This window comes from Scyliorhinus canicula, chromosome 7 (assembly GCF_902713615.1).
Source record: "Scyliorhinus canicula chromosome 7, sScyCan1.1, whole genome shotgun sequence".
NCBI classification, from domain to species: domain Eukaryota; kingdom Metazoa; phylum Chordata; class Chondrichthyes; order Carcharhiniformes; family Scyliorhinidae; genus Scyliorhinus; species Scyliorhinus canicula.
In genome coordinates, this window is record NC_052152.1 from 126642239 (window position 1) to 126665135 (window position 22897).

At 46.1% G+C, this 22897-nt stretch overlaps 1 protein-coding gene across 1 annotated transcript in view; it reads right to left on the reverse strand.

The window, feature by feature from the left end:
* Nucleotides 1–22897, reverse strand: part of pcif1 (phosphorylated CTD interacting factor 1) — a 218851-nt gene that overhangs the window by 25937 nt on the left and 170017 nt on the right. Inside the window, 2 exon segments of the mRNA XM_038802885.1 lie at nucleotides 11401–11585; nucleotides 13458–13544. Coding sequence (XP_038658813.1) covers nucleotides 11401–11585; nucleotides 13458–13544 — 272 coding nt within the window.

The following is a 22897-nucleotide window of genomic DNA, read 5'->3' on the forward strand; positions in this document are numbered from 1 at the left end:
CAGGGATCTGACCCTCACTCACAGCTCAATCCCAGGGATCTGACTCTCACTTCAGCTCAATCCCAGGGATCTAACCCTCACTCACATCTCAATCTCAGCGATCTGACTCTCACTCACAGCTCAATCTCAGGGATCTGACACTCATTCACAGCTCAATCTCAGGGATCTGACACTCACTCACAGCTCAATCTCAGGGATCTGACACTCATTCACAGCTTAATCCCAACAATCGGACCCTCACTCACAGCTCAATCCCAGGGATCTGACCCTCACTCACAGCTCAATCCCAGGGATCTGACTCTCACTTCAGCTCAATCCCAGGGATCTGACCCTCACTCACAGCACAATCCCAGGGATATGACCCTCACTCACAGCTCAATCCCAGGGATCTGGCACTCATTCACAGCTCAATCTCAGGGATCTCACTCTCACCAGCTCAATCCCAGGGATCTGACTCTCACTCACAGCTCAATCCCAGGGATCTGACCCTCACTCACAACTCAATCCCAGGGATCTGACTCTCAGTCACAGCTCAATCCCAGTGATCTGACCCTCACACAACTCAATCCCAGTGATCTGACCCTCACTCACAGCTGAATCCCAGCGATCTGACCCTCACTCGCAACTCAATCTCAATGATCTGACTCTCACTCACAGCTCAATCCCAGGGATCTGACTCACTCACAGCTCAATCCCAACAATCAGACCCTCACTCGCAGCTCAAACCCAGCGATCTGCCCCTCACTCACAACTCAATCCCAGGGATCTGACCCTCACTCACAGCTCAATCCCAGCGATCTGACACTCACTCACAGCTCAATCTCAGCGATCTGACTCTCACTCACAGCTGAATCCCAGCGATCTGACCCTCACTCGCAACTCAATCCCAGGGATCTGACTCTCACTCACAGCTCAATCCCAGGGATCTGACTCACTCACAGCTCAATCCCAACAATCGGACCCTCACTCACAGCACAATCTCAACGATCTGGCTCTCACTCACAGCTCAATCCCAGGGATCTGACCCTCACTCACAGCTCAATCCCAGGGATCTGACCCTCACTCACAGCTCAATCCCAGGGATCTGACCCTCACTCACAGCTCAATCCCAGCGATCTGACTCTCCCCCACAACTGTGGATGAACCAAATTTTACTGTATCTGACCGTCTGTCATTGTCCAAAGCTCAATCTTCACCACTCTCCCCCTACCAACTATTGGTTAAAATTCTCGACCTCGTTTTTAAATGTTTCCAATGGCCTTGATCACCATTCATGTGATCGTCAGCACTAAAACCATCTGTGAACTGTACATTGCTTCAATTCTGACCTCTGGTGCATCTCAACTACCATTGTCCTTCCACTGGTACCCATGCCTTTAAGTGCTAAAGTAGTGTTTGAAAGGGAGAAAGACTACCAAGATTTTAGATTTATGTAAGGCTGGCTCCCATAGGAGGAGCATCCAGTGACAGAAAAATAGGCAGCACTGTAAGAAGTGTAGATTAAATCAAAAAATTATAAAGAGGTATTGATAGATTAAGTGAATGGGAAAAACTATAGCAAAAGATTTCGATGTAAACAAATGTGAGGTCATCCACTTTGGACCTATAAAGAACGAGAGGATATTCTGTAAACAGTGAAAAACAGCGTGGGTCAACAAAAACTTGGGTGTCCCAGTATGTTGATGATTAAAATGTCAGATACGGCAAATGGAATGGCAACCTATAAATGTAGAGATCCAGAATATAAGGGTGGGGAGGTAAAAGACAAATTTCAACCCTGGTTAGATTGGAGTACTCTGAGCAGTTCAGGGTACCACATTGCAGGAAGGATGTATTAGCTTTGGAGACAGTGCTGGACAGATTTACCAAAATGATGTCTGAACCCAAAGGATTAAATTTTCATGATATTTGGATGAAAAATGGGGTAGAAAAGGAGAGCCTACTTCTGTTGGTTCAGGCAGCTGGGATGAGGGGGTATAGTTTAGAAGTTAGAGCCAGACCTTTCAGGAATGAAATTCAAAAGCACCTGCACGCACAAAGTGTCGCAGAATTTTAGAACTCAAGATCTTTTGCAAAGGGTAATTGAAGCTAGACCAATGCAATTTAAAAATCTGAAATCAAAAGAATTTGAAGGAATATGGGGCAAAGGAAGGTATGTGGATTCGGCCACATATCAGCCATGACCTCAGTGAATAGAAGAATATGCTGGAAGGGTTAAATGGCTCAAGAAGGCCCGAAGGGCTGAATGGCCTACTCCTGCTCCTAGTTTCTATGTTCCAATGTTCTTCTCTGTGCCTCTTTGACCAAGCAATCAGTCTTTTGCCCTAAGAATACCGTATTTAGCTTTGTATCAATTCTTCAGCTTTGTATCTGGCTCGCACCTTGTCCATTTTATACAGGCAAATATCATACAAATTCAATAACCTGCTTACCAATGCTCAGTTTGAGTTCTGCCAGGGTCACTCAGCTCCTCATCTCATTACAGCCTGGGTCCAAACATGGGCAAAAGAGCTGAACTCCAGAGGTGAAGTGAGAGTGACTGCCCTTGACATCAAGACATCATTTGACTGAGTATGGCATCAAGGAGCCCCAGCTGAACTGGAGGCAATTTGAATCAGCGGAAAAACTCTCCACTGATTGGAGTTGTACCTAACACAAAGGAAGGTGATTCTGGTAGTTGGAGGGCAGACATCTCGGCTCCAGGACATTACTGCAGCAGTTCTTCAGGGTAGTGTTCTATGCACAACCATATTCTGTTGCTTCATCAATGGTCTTCCTTCAATCATAAAGTCAGAAATGGGGATGTTCGCTGATGACTGCATGTTCAGCACCGTTTTCAACTTCTCAGATGCTGAAAAGGTCCGTGTCCAAATGCAGCAGGACCTGGACAGCATCCACACTTGGGCTGACAAGTGGCAAGTAACATTGATGCCATACAAGTGCCAGGTAATGGCCATCTACAACAAGAGAAAATGTAACCATTTCCTCATGACAATCAATGACATTACTATCTCCACTCCTGGAATACACTAGAATACCTGCGCAGCAGGTTACAAAGATAAGAGGTAAGGGGAGATCCGGAGAAGGAAGCTGATTTTCATTTAAATAAAAACGGATCTGCATAGCCCAGGTGGAAAATCTAATGTGAACCATCTATCATTCTACTTGGTTTCCTCAAGCTCTACATAAAAAGCAACAAAGCTGAATGATTATGGAAGGAGGGGTGAAATTTAGTCTGAAAATCTTTGATGCCGGTTGAGAGTAAGTTTCATGTTGATGGAGGCAAAGCTGAGATATTCTTTGTAAATGTTTGATGTCCACAGATTCTTCTTCTTGGGGCCTCACGGTAGCATGGTGGTTAGCATCAATGCTTCACAGCTCCAGGGTCCCAGGTTCGATTCCCGGCTGGGTCACTGTCTGTGTGGAGTCTGCACGTCCTCCCCGTGTGTGCGTGGGTTTCCTCCGGGTGCTCCGGTTTCCTCCCACAGTCCAAAGATGTGCGGGTTAGGTGGATTGGCCATGCTAAATTGCCCGTCGTGTAAGGTTGATGGGGGGATTGTTGGGTTACGGGTATGTGGGTTACGTGGGTTTAAGTGGGGTGATCATGGCTCGGCACAACATTGAGGGCCGAAGGGCCTGTTCTGTGCTGTACTGTTCTATGTTCTATGTTCTTTATGCACTCGGTCTCTCCAAGAAATGGGAAAAAGAGATGTCTGAACAGAAGTCAAGAGAATCAGGTGATACTGACCAAACTAAGAGAGATTCACCCTCTTTGGATAATCTAATAATAATCTATAATGTGGATATGCCGGCGTTGGACTGGGGTGAGCACAGTAAGAAGTCTTACAACACCAGGTTAAAGTCCAACATGTTTGTTTCAAACACTAGCTTTGGGAGCACTGCTCCTTCCTCAGGTGAATAAAGAGGTATGTTCCAGAAACATATATATAGACAAATTCAAAGATGCCAGACAATGCTTAGAATGCGAGCATTTGCAGGTAATTAAATCTTTACAGGTCCAGAGAAAGGGGTAATCCTAGGTTAAAGAGGTGTGAATTGTCTCAAGCCAGGACAGTTGGTAGGATTTTGCAAGCCCAGGCCAGATGGTGGGGGATGAATGTAATGCGACATGAATCCCAGGTCCCGGTTGAGGCTGCACTCGTGTGCGGAACTTGGCTCTTTAACCTGGGGTTACCTCTATCTTTGGATCTGTAAAGATTTAATTACCTGCAAATGCTTGCATTCTAAGCATTGTCTGGCATCTTTGACTTCTTACTGCAATAATAATCTATGCCTCTATTCTTCCTACCAAAGTGCATGATCTCTCACTTTTCGACACAGTAGTCCATCTGCCAGTTCTTTGCCCACACCTCTAGCCTGTCTCAGTCTTTCTGCGGTCTCTCCAACTTCCTCAACACTAACTATCCCTCTAGGTATCTTTGTATCACCTTCAAACTTGGCAACAATGTCCTCAGTTCCTTCTCCCAGATTGTTAATGTATATCGTGAATAGTTGTAGTCTCAACACTGACCCTTACGAACGGCACTAGTCACTGGCTGCCATCCTGAAAAAGACCCCTTTAACTCCACTCTCTGCCAGTCAGTCAATCTTCTATCCATGCCAGTACCTTGCCCCAAACACTGTAGGCTTTTATCTTATTTAGCAGCCTCCTTTACGGCACCTTGTCAAAGGCATTCTGGAAATCTAAACAGATCACGTCCACTGGTTCTCTTTTGTCTAACTTCCTCATTACCTCCTCAAGGAATTCTAACAGACTTGTCAGCATGACCTCCCCTTGAAGAAGCCATAATGACACAGCTGTCCTTTAGCATGCACTTCCAAGTACTCTGCAATCTCATCCTTCAAAATGGACTCTAAAATCTTACTAACCACTCATGAGCCCTCCCCTTTTATGAATTTAAAGTTCTCATCATTAACCTGCACACCTAGATTCCTTTAAATTTGATTTTCTAATTTCCTATACAACTGAAAGCACAGTGGTTGCACTGTTGGTTCATAGCTCTAGGGTCCCAGGTTCCATTCCCGGCTTGGGTCAACGTCTGTGCGGAGTCTGTACGTTCTCCCCGTGTCTGCGTGGGTTTCCTCCCACAGTCCAAAGATGTGCAGGTTAGGTGGATTGGCCATGCTAAATTGCCCTTAGTGTCCAAAAAGGTTAAGTGGGGCTACTGGATTACGGGGATAGGGTGGAGGTGTGGGCTTAAGTGGGGTGCTCTTTCTAATGGCCGGTGCAGACTCGATGGGCCAAATGGTCTCCTTCTGCACTGTAAATTCTATATTTCTATGAACCCTCCCCCACCCCCCCCCACTATTTAGTTTACAGCCTTAGTTATGCGATTTGCCAGGACTCTGGTCCCAGCATTATTCAGGTTAAGACTGTCCCATCGGAACAGCGTACTCCTTTCCCAGTGCTGGTGCCAATGTCCCATGAATTGAAATCCATTTTTCCCACACCAACCTTTTGAGTTAAGCATTTACCTCTTTTAATTTTATTCACCCTGTGCCAGTTAGCTCGTGGCTCAGGTAGTAATCCAAAGATTATTACCTTTTTGTTTCGACTTTGTAACTTAGCCCCTAGCTGCTCAAATTCCTTCAGCAGAACCTCTATCCTTGTTCTACCTATGTCGCTGGTACTACGTGGGCCACGATAACTGGGTCTTTCCCATCCCACTCCCAAGTTTCTCTGCAGCCCAGAAGAGATATCCCAACCCAAGCACCAGGCAGGCAACATAACGTTCGGGACTCTCGATCCTGGTCACAGAAACAGTGTCTATGCCCCTAACTATACCATCCCTAATTACAATTACATTTATTTTCTCTCCTCCCACTTCAATAGCTCCCTGTACCACAGTGCTGTGGTCAGTTTGCTCATCCTTTCCACAGTCTCCGCTCTCATCCACACAGGGAGCAAGAATCTCGAATCTGTTGGACAAGGACTGAGGCTCCTGCAACCCTACATCCTGGATCCCTCGACTTACCTCACTCATAGTCACACCCTCCTATGACCACTGGCCGAATTCAAGTAGTTAATCAAAGGGGTGTGACTGCCTCTTATTAAGAATTGTTAGGAATTATCAAATGACCTTTAATGTAACAGTTAATATTTAACATGAAATAAAACAATGTTAGTGATATAATGCTGCGTGCACTTCAGGTCTGCTCAACTGCCCTTCATAGATATCGAAACTGAGGTGCTTAACACTGACTGATTGATTTGATTTAGTGTCACATGTACCGGAGTACAGTGAAAAGTATTTTTCTGCGGACAAGGGAACGTACATAGTAGACAAAGAGAATAATCAACAGAGAACATTGACAATGGTACATCGACAAACAGTGATTGGTTACAGTGCGAAACAAGAGGCCAAACAAATACACGAGAAAGAGCAGCATGGGGTGTCGTGAATAGTGTTCTTATAGTGAACAGATCAGTCTGAGGGGGAGTCGTTGAGGAGTCTTGTAGCTGTGGGGAAGAAGCTGTTCCTATGTCTGGAGGGTTTTCAGACTTCTGTACCTTCTGCCTGATAGAAGGGTCTGGAAGAGGGAAAAGCAGTTCTAGCAAACCAAATAAAATGACCAAGAAGTCTGATATGGTACCAAGCTGCACATTTGTCATTAATGGATATGACCTCCAGTTATAATCTGGAAACAGCTGCTGTACATGTTGTACATTAAGTCTCCCTCTTCAGGTGTGGCAACAGAAGCATTCCTGAGCGAGTGGCTGACTCTCCTCCTCCAGGGGTCTCTGATAATGCTGTTTGCCTTCCTGAGGCAGCAGGAGGTGCATACAGAATCAATGTGGGGGTGGCAAACTTGTGTGATGCGTTGGGCTCAGTTCACCACACTCTGCAGTTTCTTGCGATCTTGGACCGAGCAGTTGCCATTCCAGGCTGCAATGCAGCTGGATAAGATGCTCTCTATCGCACATCTGTAGAAGTTTGTGAGAGTCGATGCAGACATGCCAAATTTCTTTAGCTTCCATAGGAAATAGAGACGTTGTTGGGCTTTCTTGACTGTTGCATCAATGTGAGTGGACCAGGACAGACTGTTGGTGATGGTGACCCCCAGGAACTTAAAGCTATCGACCATCTCCACTTCGGAGCCATTGATGCAGATGGGAGTATGTGTCGTGCCACGCTTCCTTAAGTCAATGATCAATCAGTTCCTTGGTCTTTTCAACATTTAGAGAGAGGTTGTTTTTGGTACACCGTGCAATTTATTCCCCCCTGTTGTCTGATTCGTCGTTGTTTTGAGATACGGCCCACCACAGTTGTATCATCCGCAAACTTATAGATTGAGTTGGAGTTAAATCTTGCCACACAGTCATATGTGTATAAGGAGTACAGTAAAGGACTGAGCACACATCCTTGTGGGGCCCCGGTGTTTAGGACTAATGTGAGGAGGTGCTGCTTCCTATCCTGACAGATTGCGGTCTGTTGAGACATGGACCGCTGGGTACTAGTACAAGAACACTGGGAACTGATACACGTACACCAAGGCCCATGCTCATGATGGCTAGTGCATCCTTTCTAGTCATCTTTTGGCCTCACAGCCATGAAATCTCCTGTGAGAGGCAGAAACAGAAAAACCTAGGACCAATAAGGGGGAAGAAACACTGGGAAATTCCTATCCAACCTAGTTGCATATGTACAGATATTGTTGAATGGTGCAGGATAAGTTGATAAAGTTTAAAATGTGACCCTAGGCTTTATAAAATAAATAAAATAATCTTTATTGTCACAAGTAGGCTTACATTAACACTGCAATTAAGTTACTGTGAAACGCCCCTAGTTGTCACATTCCGGCGCCTGTTCAGGTACACAGAGGGAGAATTCAGAATTCTCAGCTGGTACGGGAATTGAACCCGCACTGCTGGCCTTGTTCTGCATCACAAACCAGCTGTCTAGCCCACTGAACTGAACTACATATAATAATATAATAATCTTTATTATTGTCACAAGTAGGCTTACATTAGCACTGTAATGAAGTTACTGTGAAAATGCCCTAGTCGCCACATTCTGGCGCCTGTTTAGGTACACTGAAGGAGAATTCAGAATGTCCAAATTACCTAACAAGCACGTCTTTCGGGACTTGTGGGGGAAACCAGAGACCTGCAGGACAAAGGGAGAATGTGCAGATTCTACACAGACAACCCAAGCTAGGAATTGAACCTGGGACCCTGGCGCTGTGAAGCAACAGTGCTAAGCATTGTGCTACCATGCTGCCCATAGAAAAGTAAGGAAGTTGTCCTAAACATTAAAGTATCACTGTTTAGGCATCAATTTTGGAGTCTTACATTGGTATACTGGGTAACAATACGGATTTCCTGGATAAGAGAGTTTGCAACTTTATACACATGGATTTGTTGTGACAATTTGATGAAATTTATTTTTGTACAAGTCAGAGAGAAAGAATTAAGATTATGTAAAGAAGAAAGTGTTTAGAGAGGTTAGATTAACAGGTGAGTGGCAAGATAGTTAGATAAAGCAAGGTAATTCCCACAAAAATTTGGTAAAATAAACCTCAGGATATCTTCTGATAATTAACTCAAGTGCCATTTGCAGAAGTCTGAAAACTCGCTCCCCCCTATCAGACAGCCATTCCCAGCGAGTTGTACCACATGCAATTTACGCAGGTGAAAGTGGGTAGGTATCAAATAGTTGACAAAACCACAGATCTGTTTGAGGTCAGTTGCAGGACATCGACACTTTCTACACAGCAGGAAGATATTATAGGTGAATCAATCAGCTCAAATATCATTCCATTCGGTTGAGGAATTTTTTATTAAACATTAACTTTATTTTGTTCTCCAGGGATGCTGTTTTGGCCTGGATTCCCTGTTTTCGTACTACAATCAGCTCGGCAATTTTCTGGGGATAGAATACAGGGGACGATAGTGGACCTAACCAAGGGTGCTTAATCAGATGGTTCAGAGAACTTTACATCTAATTTGTGCTACACTCCTCTGGGACACTTGCTGTTGGCACAGAAGTGCTCGAAGTGTGCAACTCTCTGAGTCATAGCGCTCTACAGCACAGAAAAAGCCCTCTGGCCCAAAGCATCTGAGCTTGTCAAAAGCAACTGCTTAAGTATTCTAATCCCTCTGATGTTCTTCACCTCGGCAAACATTCACCAAATTATATAAATTTTATAGAAACAATTAAAGAAGAAAAATTTTAAATGAAGCACAAATCAGGGAAGGGAATGCTAAACATCATGGAATGTCATGATGTGGAGATGCAAGCGTTGGACTGGGGTTGGACTGGGAGATGGAATACAATGTTGACAAATGTGAGGTTATCCATTTTGGTAGGAATAACAGCAAACGGGATTATTATTTAAACAATAAAATATTAAGGCATGCCGCTGTGCAGAGAGACCTGGGTGTGCTAGTGCATGAGTCACAGAAAGTTGGTTTACTGGTGCAACAGGTGATTAAGAAGGCAAATGGAATTTTGTCCTTCATTGCTAGAGGGATGGAGTTTAAGACTAGGGAGGTTATGTTGCAATTGTATAAGGTGTTAGTGAGGCCACACCTGGAGTATTGTGTTCAGTTTTGGTCTCCTTACTTGAGAAAGGACATACTGGCACTGGAGGGTGTGCAGAGGAGATTCACTAGGTTAATCCCAGAGCTGAAGGGGTTGGATTATGAGGAGAGGTTGAGTAGACTGGGACTGTACTCGTTGGAATTTAGAAGGATGAGGGGGGATCTTATAGAAACATTTAAAATTATGAAGGGAATAGATAGGATAGATGCGGGCAGGTTGTTTCCACTGGCGGGTGAAAGCAGAACTAGGGGACATAGCCTCAAAATAAGGGGAAGTAGATTTAGGACTGAGTTTAGGAGGAACTTCTTCACCCAAAGGGTTGTGAATCTATGGAATTCCTTGCCCAGTGAAGCTCCTTCATTAAATGTTTTTAAGGTGAAGCTAGATAGTTTTTTGAAGAATAAAGGGATTAAAGGTTATTGTGTTCGGGCCGGAAAGTGGAGCTGAGTCCACAAAAGATCAGCCATGATCTCATTGAATGGCGGAGCAGGCTCGAGGGGCCAGATGGCCTACTCCTTCTTCTAGTTCTTATGTTCTTACAACATCAGGGTAAAGTCCAAGAGGTCTTCACGGTTAGTGGACCTAACCAAGGGTGCTTAATCAGATGGTTCAGAGAACTTTACATCTAATTTGTGCTACACTCCTCTGGGACACTTGACTTCATGGTGGGCCTCACGGTAGCATGGTGGTTAGCATCAATGCTTCACAGCTCCAGGGTCCCAGGTTCGATTCCCGGCTGGGTCACTGTCTGTGTGGAGTCTGCACGTCCTCCCCGTGTGTGCGTGGGTTTCCTCCGGGTGCTCCGGTTTCCTCCCACAGTCCAAAGATGTGCGGGTTAGGTGGATTGGCCATGCTAAATTGCCCGTGGATTGTTGGGTTACGGGTATACGGGTTACGTGGGTTTAAGTAGGGTGATCATTGCTTGGCACAACATCGAGGGCCGAAGGGCCTGTTCTGTGCTGTACTGTTCTATGTTCTATGTTTGTTTCAAACACTAGCTTTCGGAGCACTGCTCCTTCCTCAGGAAGGAGCAGTGCTCCGAAAGCTAGTGTTTGAAACAAACCTCTTGGACTTTACCCTGATGTTGTAAGACTTCTTATCATGGAATGTCTGAGAGCGAGAGACAGAAAGAGAGAGAGATATGAATGAGACAGTTATCTGGGAGTGAAAGAATGAGCATCACAGGGGTGGCAGAGGGAAACAACCAGACATGAGAGAAAGAGACGCATGGGAACGAGAGACAAGAAAAAGAGCTATGAAAATGATGAAGCGAAAGCAATAGCAGTAAAGGTCACATAATAAACACAAGAGCGAGCAACAAGAAAGTAAGGCACAAAAGAGGAAACACGGGATACATACGAGACACATTCACATTATGCATCCTGCCTAATTTTACATCCAGTGGAGCTAACAAATAATAAAATAGGGCCAAGAGTAAAACAAGAGTCTGACCCAAATATGTTCTGTTCCTGTCAGACAGATTGGGCCCACAGTGACAGGCATAAATTAAAACAAAATGCATGAGATTAAGAAACATGAAAAAGGGAAATATGAAAAATGGAGAAAGAGAAAATCAAGACAGATATTTGAGACAAAAACTAATAAGACCCAAGAGAAAACAAAAAGACAAAAAAATCCTGAAATAAATTAATAAATTAAATCACAGTGAAGATAAGAAACTTTAACAGTTATAAAATTAGAAAAAAGACCCAGAAAATAACCAAAGACCCCCCTGGCTTTTGACAAAAGATTTATTAACAGGCTGACCATACACACTGTGAGACATCCACAATCATTTCAAGATATTAGAAATAAGTGATTGAGTTGGACTTACCCCCTGGATCCAAAGTAGCCATCAGTGTCAGGGAATGCAGAGCAGTACTGTCTGAAATAACAGTTCAGTGGTGAAGCAAAACACTCAAATGTTACGCCAAATTGTTTGTTCAGAGCTTCAAACACAGCTACTGGTAGAGCCCCCTGCAAGCCAGTGCCTTCGTGTATGCCAACGCCAAACATTGACTGAAATCAAACAAATACAGCACTGTAAAAATCTTTCCACTATCAATTGTTAGCATAACCTGCATAATTTACTGACGATAAGCTGTAGTCAATCACAGCTTTGAAACTTACTGTTGCTGAGTTAGACAAAGTGACCAACTTACTCAGAATAGTACAGGTGCTCCTGCAATTCTGCTTTAAAAAATACTCCGCAATACAAACAACTAAATATTAGATAAAAACACTATTACGCGGATGATGGAATCTGGAATCAGGCAGCACGGTAGCATTGTGGATAGCACAATCGCTTCACAGCTCCGGGGTCCCAGGTTCGATTCCAGCTTGGGTCACGTCTGTGTGGAGTCTACACATCCTCCCTGTGTGTGCGTGGGTTTCCTCCGGGTGCTCCGGTTTCCTCCCACAGTCCAAAGATGTGCAGGTTAGGTGGATTGGCCATGATAAATTGCCCTTAGTGTCCAAAATTTCCCTTAGTGTTGGGTAGGGTTGCTGGGTTATGGGGATAGGGTGGAGGTGTTGGCCTTGGGTAGGGTGCTCTTTCCAAGAGCCGGTGCAGAATCGATGGGCCGAATGGCCTCCTTCTGCACTGTAAATTCTATGAAACAAAAATAAAAAATGGTGGATGTTCTCAGCAGGTCTGACAGCATCTGTGGAGAGAATAGAGCTAACAATTCAAGTACGAATGACTCAATGTCAAAGCTAGAGAGAACTGGAAATAGGATGAGATTTATACTATTGTTGGGGGTGGGTGGGGGGGGGGGGGGGATGGCGTGGAGCAGTGGGCTGGATAGAGAGTCAGCAATAGGTGGAGATTGACAAAGATGTTGTGGACAAAAAGACAAAGGGAATGTAAATGGTGGTGAAGGGTGCTAAGAGTAGCACATTAAGCGATCATAGGATTTACACTGCAGAAGGAGGCTATTTGGCCCATTGGGTCTGCACCGGCTCTTGGAAAGAGCACCCTAAATAACAATCACTCCAGGCAGGAAGACTCCAGTGATTTAAAAAAATCATCTGGTCCTGGGTCAGCACGCTGACAGCAGGTGGTGTTCTCCCTCGCTGGACTCCAGGCCTGCGCACTGCTCAGGGGGCACGCATGCGCGGAACAGCCGGCATTCTGAAAGCTGGCCGCAGCCGGCATTTTTAAATGCCAGTCATGCAATTGGGCACAACTTTGTGCAACCGTGAACACCGCGGCGTCAGGAATACTGTGACGCATGGCCCGGTGACCATTCTAACACCCGACCACGACCCAGCCAGAGAATCCGGTGCAGATATGTTTGAGTGATCCTAACTGCTGGGTTTGAAAATGACTGTGTTAAGGGGTCATGAGCCACCCTCACCCCACCTCATAAGGGCATTCACAGGCCCAATCCCTAGCAGTGCCAAGCTGGCACCCGGGCACTACCAGCTTGGCAGAGCCAAAGTACCTGGGTGGCAGGAGTGTCAGGGTACTACCCTTCATTTACCTTCCTTCATTTTTAAATGCCACCCCAACCTCCCAGACTCCGCAGGGTACCACCCTGCCCAGAGCCCGCTCAACTGGGGGCCTCCGATGGCCTGGGAGGTTCCCCAGGAACCGTTATGCTTAAACCACATTTGTCTGGACCAGTTCTAAATGCGAGGTCTCCCAGACACGAGTGTTTGATCCTGGGCTTTGGGAGAATCCACGCAGACACGTTTAAGTGACCCGAGCTGCTCACTTAAATATGCAAATCTGGATCCTGCCCAGTGAGGGCAAGATCCAGATAGCAATGTCTTGCGAGATTTCGTGAAGTGTCCCGAATGTTACAAATCTCGAGAGAGAGGTTTAACAGTCTCGTTGTGTTCAATTGCACCCATTAAAAACGTGCAGAAAGGGGTTTTACAGCTTACCTGGTATCTCCTGAGTAAGCACCAGACTCTTGTTAAGAACTTTTCAAATCGCACGTCATCAATACAACTGTACCTATAGAGCTGTTCCTAAAAATGATAGGGCAAAATATTTTTAATAAATATATAATTGTTCTGTTGATTTCATCCAATACTAAAGCCAGCAAGGCAGCACAGGAAAAGTGCTGGAATGGGAAATCCTACCATATTACTTCACTCGATTAGATAGGTGAGAGTTGGAGATTGTGATAGAAGAGTATAGTGCCAACATTCCTGTCCTGCAGTGCAATATGTACAGCTCTGCTAATTTTATCCAAAAAAATGGGCAGCACGGTGGTGCAGTGGTTAGCATTGCTGCCTCACGGCGCCGAGGTCCCAGGTTCGATCCCGGCTCTGGGTCACTGTCCGTGTGGAGATTGCACATTCTCCCCGTGTTTGCGTGGGTTCTGCCGCCACAACCAAAAAGATGTGCAGGCTTGTGGATTGGCCACGCTAAATTGTCCCTTAATTGTAAAAAATGAATTTGATATTCTAAAAAAATTAAAAAATATATTTAATTTTTTAAAAACAAATATATAATTACTTATACTCCCAATACGTTTGTCAGTAAATCCTGTTCTATGCTATAATTTCATGTTCAATAGAAAGTCAGCCACGGTTGTCTGCACATCTGGGCCTTCAGTTGTTCAGCGGTAGCAGCGAGAGCAATAACCAGGGGGCTGTCGGGTGAGAGGGAGGAGCTGAGTGGGAGCGGTCGAATTGCGCTCTGGGAAGGTGAGTGAACTGATACATTTCGGCAACGGCTGAACCCGAGATACTACACGTGTAGTGTCTCCCACCCGCCCTCCCCCCTCGAACCAAAAAAAAAGACTGGTGTGTTGATCAGGTAAGATTTTTCTATTTCTATTTCTTTTTATCGTGGGATTGGGAACAATTTTTCTTTACTTTTTTTTCCTTTTTCATTTATCTATTATTTAATATTGTAGTTGGACTACTTTAAGCTTAAGATTAAAAATGGGAGGAGATCTCAGACCCGTGTTATGTTCCTCTTGCTCACTGTGGGAGCTCAGGGCTGATGTCCCTGACTCCTTCACGTGCGGGAAGTGTGTCCAGCTGCAGCTCTTGTTAGACCGCATGATGGCTCTGGAGCTGCGGATGGATTCACTTTGGAGCATCCGCAATGCTGAGGAGGTTGTGGATAGCACGTTTAGCGAATTGGTCACACCGCAGATTAGGATTGCTGAAGGAGAAAGGGAATGGGTGACCAAAAGGCAGAGAAAAAGCAGGAAGGCAGTGCAGGTGTCCCCTGCAGTCATCTCCCTCCAAAACAGGTCTACCGTGTTGGATACTGTTGGGGGAGATGACTCACTAGGGGAAGGCAGTAGTCGCTAGGTTCATGGCAACGTGGCTGGCTTTGCTGCACAGAAGGGCGGGAAAAAGACTGGCAGGGCTATAGTCACACAGGATTCAATCGTAAGGGGATTAGACAGGCGTTTCTGAGGTCGAAAACGAGACTCCTGAATGGTATGTTGCCTCCTGGGTGGACGGGTCAGGGATGTCTCAGATCGGCTGCAGGACATACTGAAGGGGGAGGGTGAACAGCCAGTTGTCGTGGTGCATATGGGCACCAACGATATCGGTAAAAAATGGGGTTTAGGGAGTTAGGAGATAGGTTAAAAAGTAGGACCTCAAAGTTACTAATCTCAGGATTGCTACCAGTGCCACGAGACAGTCAGAGTAGATATTCAAGAATAGTCAGAATGAATACGTGGCTGAGAGATGGTGCAGGAGGGAGGGGTTCAGATTTTTGGGACTTGGAACCGGTTCTGGGGGCAATGGGACCATTACAAATCGGATGGTCTACACCTGGACAGGACTGGAACCAATGTCCTAGGGGGTGCTTTTTCTCAGACTGTTGGGGAGGTTTTAAACTAATGTGGCAGGGGGATGGGAACCAGATTAGGAAGTTAGAGGTCAGTAAGGAGGCAGCAACTAAAGCCAGTAAGGTACTAGAGAATAAACACATTGTGATTAAGGGGAAGAGTAGACAGGGAAGAGATGATGAACGCAAAGGGACAGGTGGTCTGAGGTGCATTTGTTTTAATGTGAGAAGTATAGCAGGTAAGGCTACTGAGGGCTTGGATTAGTACCTGGGAATATGATATTATTGGTATTACTGAGACTTGTTTGAGGGAAGGGCAAGATTGGCAACTAAATATCCCAGGGTATAGATGCTTCAGGAGGGATAGAGAGAGGGGTAAAAGGGGTGGAGGAGTTGCATTACTGGTCAGAAATGATATCACAGCTGTGATTAAGGAGGGCACTATGGAGGATTCGAGCACTGAGGCAATATGGGTAGAGCTAAGAAATAGGAAGGACGCAGCTATATTGTTGGGACTTCACTACAGGCCTCCCAAAAGCGAGCGTGAAGTAGAGGGTCAAACATGTAGACAGATTATAGAAAAATGTAGGAGCATTAGGGTGGTCGTGATGGGAGACTTTAACTTCCCCAACATTGAATGGGACTCATGTAGTGTTGGAGGCGTAGATGGAGCAGAATTTGTAAAGAGCATCCAGGAGAGTTTTTTAGAGCAGTATGTAAATAGTCCAACCCGGGAAGGGGCCATATTGGACCTGGTATTGGGGAATGATCCCGGCCAGGTGGTACAAGTTTCAGTCGGTGATTACTTTGGGAATAGCGATCACAATTCCGTAAGTTTTAGAATACTCATGGACAAAGACGAGAGTGGTCCTAAAGGAAGAGTGCTAAATTGGGGAAAGGCCAAGTATAACAAAATTTGGTAGGAGCTAGGGAATGTGGATTGGGAGCAGCTGTTAAAGGGTAAATCCACATTGAAATGTGGGAGTCTTTTGAGGAAAAGGTTGATTGGAGTGTAGGACAGTCATGTCCCTGTGAAATGAGGGATAGAAATGGCAAGATCAGGGAACCATGGATGATGGGTGGAATTGTGAGACTAGCTAAGATGAAAAAGGAAGTATACAAAAAACTGATGAAACTTTGGAGGAATATTGGGAAATCTCAAACGCGCAATAAAGAGAGCAAAAAGGGGTCATGAAATATCTTTGGCTAACAGGGTTAAGTAAAATCCCAAAGCCTTTTATTCGTGTATAAGGAGCAAGAGGGTAACTAGAGAAAGGATTGGCCCACTCAAAGACAAAAGAGGGAATTTATGCGTGGAGTCAGAGGAAATGGGTGAGATTCTTAATGAGTACTTGCATCGGTATTCACCAAGGAGAGAGACATGAGGGATGTTGAGGTTAGGGATGGATGTTTAAATACTCTAGGTCGAGTCTGCATAAGGAAGGGTGAAGTTTTGGGTATTCTAAAAGGCATTAAAGGTGGACAAGTCCCCAGGTCCAGATGGGATCTATCCCAGGTTACTGAGGGAACCGAGGGACGAAATAGCTGGGGCCTTAACAGATATCTTTGCAGCATCCGTGAGCACGGGTGAGGTCCCGGAGGACTGGAGAATTGCTAATGTTGTCCCTTTGTTTAAGAAGGGTTGCAGGGATAATCAAGGGAATTTATAGACCGTTGAGCTTGACGTCAGTGGTAGGCACACTGTTGGAGAAGATACTGAGGGATAGGATCTATTCGCATTTGGAAGAAAATAGACTTAACAGTGATAGGCAGCATGTTTTGTGCAGGGAAGGTCATGTCTCACAAATAGAATTCTTTGAGGAAGTGACAAAGTTAATTGATGAGGGAAGGGCTGTAGATGTCATATACATGGACTTCTCAAAGACTTCTTCAATAAGGCGTTTGATAAAGTTTCCCACGGCAGGTTGACAGAAAAAGTGAAGTCGCATGGGGTTCAGGGTGTACTAGCTAGATGGATAAAGAACTGGCTGGGCAACAAGAGACAGAGAGTAGTGGTGGAAGGGAGTGTCTCAAAATGGAGAAAGGTGGTGTTCCACAGGGATCCGTGCTCGGACCACTGTTGTTTGTGATATACATAAATGATCTGGACGAAGGTATAGGTGGTCTGATTAGCAAGTTTGCAGATGATACTAAGATTGGTGGAGTTGCAGATAGCGAGGGGGACTGTCAGAGAATACAGCAAAATATAGATAGATTGGAGAGTTGGGCAGAGAAATGGCAGATGGAGTTCAAGCCTGGCAAATGCGAGGTGATGCATTTTGGAAGATCTAATTCAAGAGCGGACTATACGGTCAATGAAATGAAATGAAATGAAATATCACTTATTGTCACGAGTAGGCTTCAATGAAGTTACTGTGAAAAGCCCCTAGTCGCCACATTCCGGCGCCTGTCCGGGGAGGCTGGTGCGGGCATCGAACCGTGCTGCTGGCCTGCTTTAAAAGCCAGCGATTTAGCCCAGTGAGCTAAACCAGCCCCTGGAAAATGGAAGAGTCCTGGGGAAATTAAAAAAAATAATAATTTTTATTGAAAAATTTTGATTTTATACAACATTGACGCACCTTAGTAAAATACCGAAAATAACAATAATATACATTCGCCCCATCCCCATGAACAACCCAGTATTTTAACAACAACGCAAATTAACACACTATAAAGTTACAGAATAAACACTACAATATTGCACCCCCCCCCCCGGGTTGCTGCTGCTATTGACCAAGTTACCTATCTCTGAGCCAGGAAGTCCAGAAAAGGCTGCCATCGTTTATAGAACCCTTGTATTGATCCTCTCAGGGCAAATTTGACCGTTTCCAATTTTATAAATCCCGCCATGTCACTGATCCAGGTCTCCACGCTTGGGGGCCTTGCATCCTTCCATTGTAACAGAATCCTTCGACGGGCTACTAGGGACGCAAAGGCCAGGACACCGGCCTCTTTCGCCTCCTGCACTCCCGGCTCTACCGCAACTCCAAAAATCGCGAGCCCCCACCCTGGTTTGACCCTGGATCCAACCACCCTCGACACCGTCCCCGCCACCCCCTTCCAGAATTCTTCCAGTGCTGGGCATGCCCAGAACATATGGGCGTGGTTCGCTGGACTCCCCGAACATCTGGTGCACCTGTCCTCACCCCCAAAGAACCTACTCATCCTAGTCCCGGACATGTGGGCCCGGTGCAGCACCTTAAATTGGATGAGACTAAGCCTCGCACATGAGGAGGAAGAGTTGACTCTCTCCAAAGCCTCCGCCCAAGTCCCGTCCTCTATCTGCTCCCCGAGTTCCTTCTCACATTTAGCCTTCAGCTCCTCCACTGACGACTCCTCCATCTCCTGCATTACCGTATAGATGTCAGACACCTTCCCCTCTCCTACCCACACCCCCGAAAGCACTCTGTCCGTCGTCCCCTGCGAGGGCAGCAAAGGGAATCCCTCTACCTGTCGCCTAGCAAACGCCTTTACCTGCAGGTATCTGAACATGTTCCCTTGGGGAAGCCCAAATTTATCTTCCAGTTCCCCAAGGCCCGCAAACCTCCCGCCAATAAACAGGTCCCTCAATTTGCTGATGCCCGCCCTTTGCCACCCCCTGAATCCCCATCCGTGTTCCCGGGATGAACCGATGGTTGCCACCCAGTGGAGCCTCCATCGAGCCCCCTGTTTCCCCCCGATGCCGTCTCCACTGCCCCCAGATTCTTAGGGTCGCCGCCACCACCGGGCTCGTGGTAAACCTCTTAGGGGAGAGCGGCAACGGTGCCGTTACCATGGCACCCAGGATCGTACCTCTACATGACGCCATCTCCATTCTTTTCCACGCCGCCCCTCCCCCCTCCATCACCCATTTACGCACCATTGACACATTGGCTGCCCAATAGTACCCCAGAAGGTTGGGCAGCGCCAGCCCGCCTCTATCCGTTCCTCGCTGTCCTGGGGAAAATTGATGTACAGAGAGATCTGGGAGTTCAGGTCCATTGTACCCTGAAGGTGGCAACGCAAGAGTGGTCAAGAAGGCATGCAGCATGCTTGCCTTCATCGGACGGGGTATTGAGTACAAGAGTCGGCAGGTCATGTTACAATTGTATAGGACTTTGGTTAGGCCACATATGGAATACTGCGTGCAGTTCTGGTCGCCACATCACCAGAAGGATGTGGATGCTTTAGAGAGGGTGCAGAGGAGGTTCACAAGGATGTTGCCTGGTGTGGAGGGTGCTAGCTATGAATAAAGGTTGAGTAGATTAGGATATTTTCGTTGGAAAGACGGAGGTTGAGGGGGGACCTGATTGAGGTCTACGAAATTATGAGAGGTATGGAGAGGGTAGATAGCAACAAGCTTTTTCAAGAGTGGGGGTGTCAATTACAAGGGGTCACGATTTCAATGTGAGAGGGGAGAAGTTTAAGGGAGATGTGCGTGGAAAGTTTTTTTACGCAGAGGGTGGTGGGTGCCTGGAACGCTTTGCCAGCGGAGGTGGTAGAGGCGGGCACGATAACATCATTTACGATGCATCTAGACAGATGGGCGGGGAACAGAGGGAAGTAGGTCCTTGGAAAATAGGCGACAGGTTTAGGTAAATGATCTGGATCGGCGCAGGCTGGGAGGGCCGAAGGGCCTGTTCCTGTGCTGTAATTTTCTGTTCTTTTTCTTCTTTGAATTTCTGCTTCTGCACCCCGAATAACCCCCAAAACCTCCTGTCATTGCTGTTCCACTGTGTTCCCTGCTAGTCTCCTTTTCCAACCAACTCTGGCCAGCTCCTCCCTCATATCTTTGTAGTTACCCTTATTTAATTGTAATACCGTTACATCTGTTTCCAGCTTCTCCCTCTCAGACTGCAGGGTAAATTCTATCATGTTGTGATCACTGCTTGCTAAGGGTTCCTTCATCTTAAGTTCCCTCATCAAGTCTGCCTCATTACACATCACCAAATCCAGAATTGCCTGTTCCCAAGTGGGCTCCACCACAAGCTGCTCCAAAAAACCATCTCTTAAACATTCCACAACTTCCTTTGCTTGGGATCCACTACCAACCTGATTTTCCCAGTCCACCTGCATATTGAAGTCGCCCATGGTTCTTGTGATATCGCCTTTTTTACATGCTTTCTCTATCTCCTGATTTATTTTGTGCCCCACATCCTGACTACTGCTGGGGGGCCTATACACAATTCCCATCAGGGTCTTTTTACCTTTGCAATTCCTCAACTCTACCCAGAGATTCTGTGCCTTCTGATTCTATATCGCTCCTTGCTATTGATTTAACTTCATTCCTTACGAACAATGCAACCCCGCCCCCTTTGCCCATCTGCGTGTCCTTTCGATAGGACACATATCCTTGTATATTTAGATCCCAGCCCTGATCCCCTTGCATTTCTGTGATGCCCACAACATTGTACCTGCCAATTTCAATGTGCGCAACAAGCTCATTTACACTGTTCCGTATACTGCGCGCATTAAGGTACAATACCCTCAGTCCTGCATTGACCACCTCGTTTCTCACGCTTGTCACCTTTTTTGTCTGCCTGAGGGTGATGTGTTCTCTTATTTTTGTTCTCTATTTCCCCTTCAGTTATGACACCTTCTGAGCTAACGCTCTGGTTCCCACCCCCCTGCCATATTAATTTAAATCCTCCCGAGTGACACTAGCAAATCTCCCAGCCAGGATATTGGTGCCCCTCAAATATAGATGCAACCCGTCCTTCTTGTACAGGTCGCACCTGCCCCAGAAGAGATCCCAATGGTCCAGAAATCTGAAACCCTCCCTCCTACACCACTGGTTTAGCCATGTGTTTCGCTGCACTATCCTATTTCTAGCCTCACTGACACGTGGCACAGGGAGTAATTCTGATATTACAACCCTAGAGGTCCTGCTTCTTAGCTTATTGCCTAACTCCCGGAACTCCTTTGCAGGACCTCATCATTCTTCCTGCTACTGTCATTAGTACCTATGTATATTACGACTTCTGGCTGTTCACCCTCCCTCTCAGGATGTCCTGTGATCGTTCAGAGACATCCTTGATCCTGGCACCAGGGAGGCAACACACCACCTGGAGTCTCTTTCACTTCCACGGAAGCACCTATCTGTGTCACTTACTATAGAGTCCCCTATAACTATCGCTCTCCTGCACTTTGCCCTTCCCTTGCTGCGCAACAGAGCCAGTTGTGGTGCCACTGTTCGGGTCTGCTGATGTTTTCCCACTGATAGGCTATCGCCCCAAAATTATCCAGTATTCTTCTGATAATCCTTTTTCTCTACACTCTTCATTTGATGAAAGTTCTAGCATAATGCTCTTTGTTGCTTTACATTACTGGTACCATGGAACCTGTAGTCACCTTCTTGGTTCCACAGACCTGCCAGTATTTCAATTTAGTTGTTGGATTCTGGGTTGAGGTCCGATAAGAAAATTATCTATTTAGTCAGGAAGTTGCCTCTGTTACTTTTTAAACTTTCCAGTGCCTCAGGGGCAACAGGGTAGCATAGTGGGTAGCACAGTTGCTTCACAGCTCCAGGGTCCCAGGTTCGATTCCCTACTTGGGTCACTGTCTGTGCGGAGTCTGCACATTACATAGATACATAGAAGATAGGAGCAGGAAGAGGCCTTTTGGCCTTCGAGCCTGCTCCGCCATTCATCACGATCACTGCTGATCATCCAACTCAATAGCCTAATCCTGCTTTCTCCCATCAGCCTTTGATCCCATTCTCAAGTGCTATATCTAGCCGCCTCTTGAATATATTCAAAACAACACGTTCTCCCCGTTGGTGCATGGGTATCCTCCGGGTGCTCCGGTTTCTCCCACAGTCCAAAGATGTGCAAGTTAAGTGGATTGGCCATGATAAATGCCCTCAGTGTCCAAAAAGGTTGGGTGGGGTTATTGAGTTATGGGGATAGGGTGGATGTGTGGGCTTGGGTAGGGTGCCCTTTCCAAGGGCCAGTGCAGACTCGTTGGGCCAAATGGCCTCCATGATTCTATTGGTCTTTGTATGACTCTATGGTGTTTCATTGATGATAAACAGTATTGGATAGAAGTCGGTAGTGTTTTGGGCGTATTCCTGCTGCAGCACTAGGATGGCTGTGGCAATTTAATGAGGGTAGAAAGGCCCTGGAGACTTTTACTCTCACCAACTTAAACACGCTTTCTATTACCTTCATTTCTCACTGCTCAAAGCCTAATTTCAGGCAGAATGCTGGGTAATAATCTTGCCCATTGTCTATAGAACATTAGAACGATACAGCGCAGTACAGGCCCTTCGGCCCTCGATGTTGCACCGGACATGGAAAAAAACTAAAGGCCATCTAACCTACACTATGCCATTATCATCCATATGCTTATCCAATAAATTTTTTAATGCCCTCAATGTTGGCGAGTTCACTACTGTTGCAGGTAGGGCATTCCACGGCCCTCACCACTCTTTGCGTAAAAAACCACCTCTGACCTCTGTCCTATATCTATTACCCTCAATTTAAGGCTATGTCCCCCCTCGTGCTAGCCACCTCCATCCGCGGGGAGAAGGCTCTCGCTGTCCACCCCTATCTAACCCTCTGATCATTTTGTATGCCTCTAA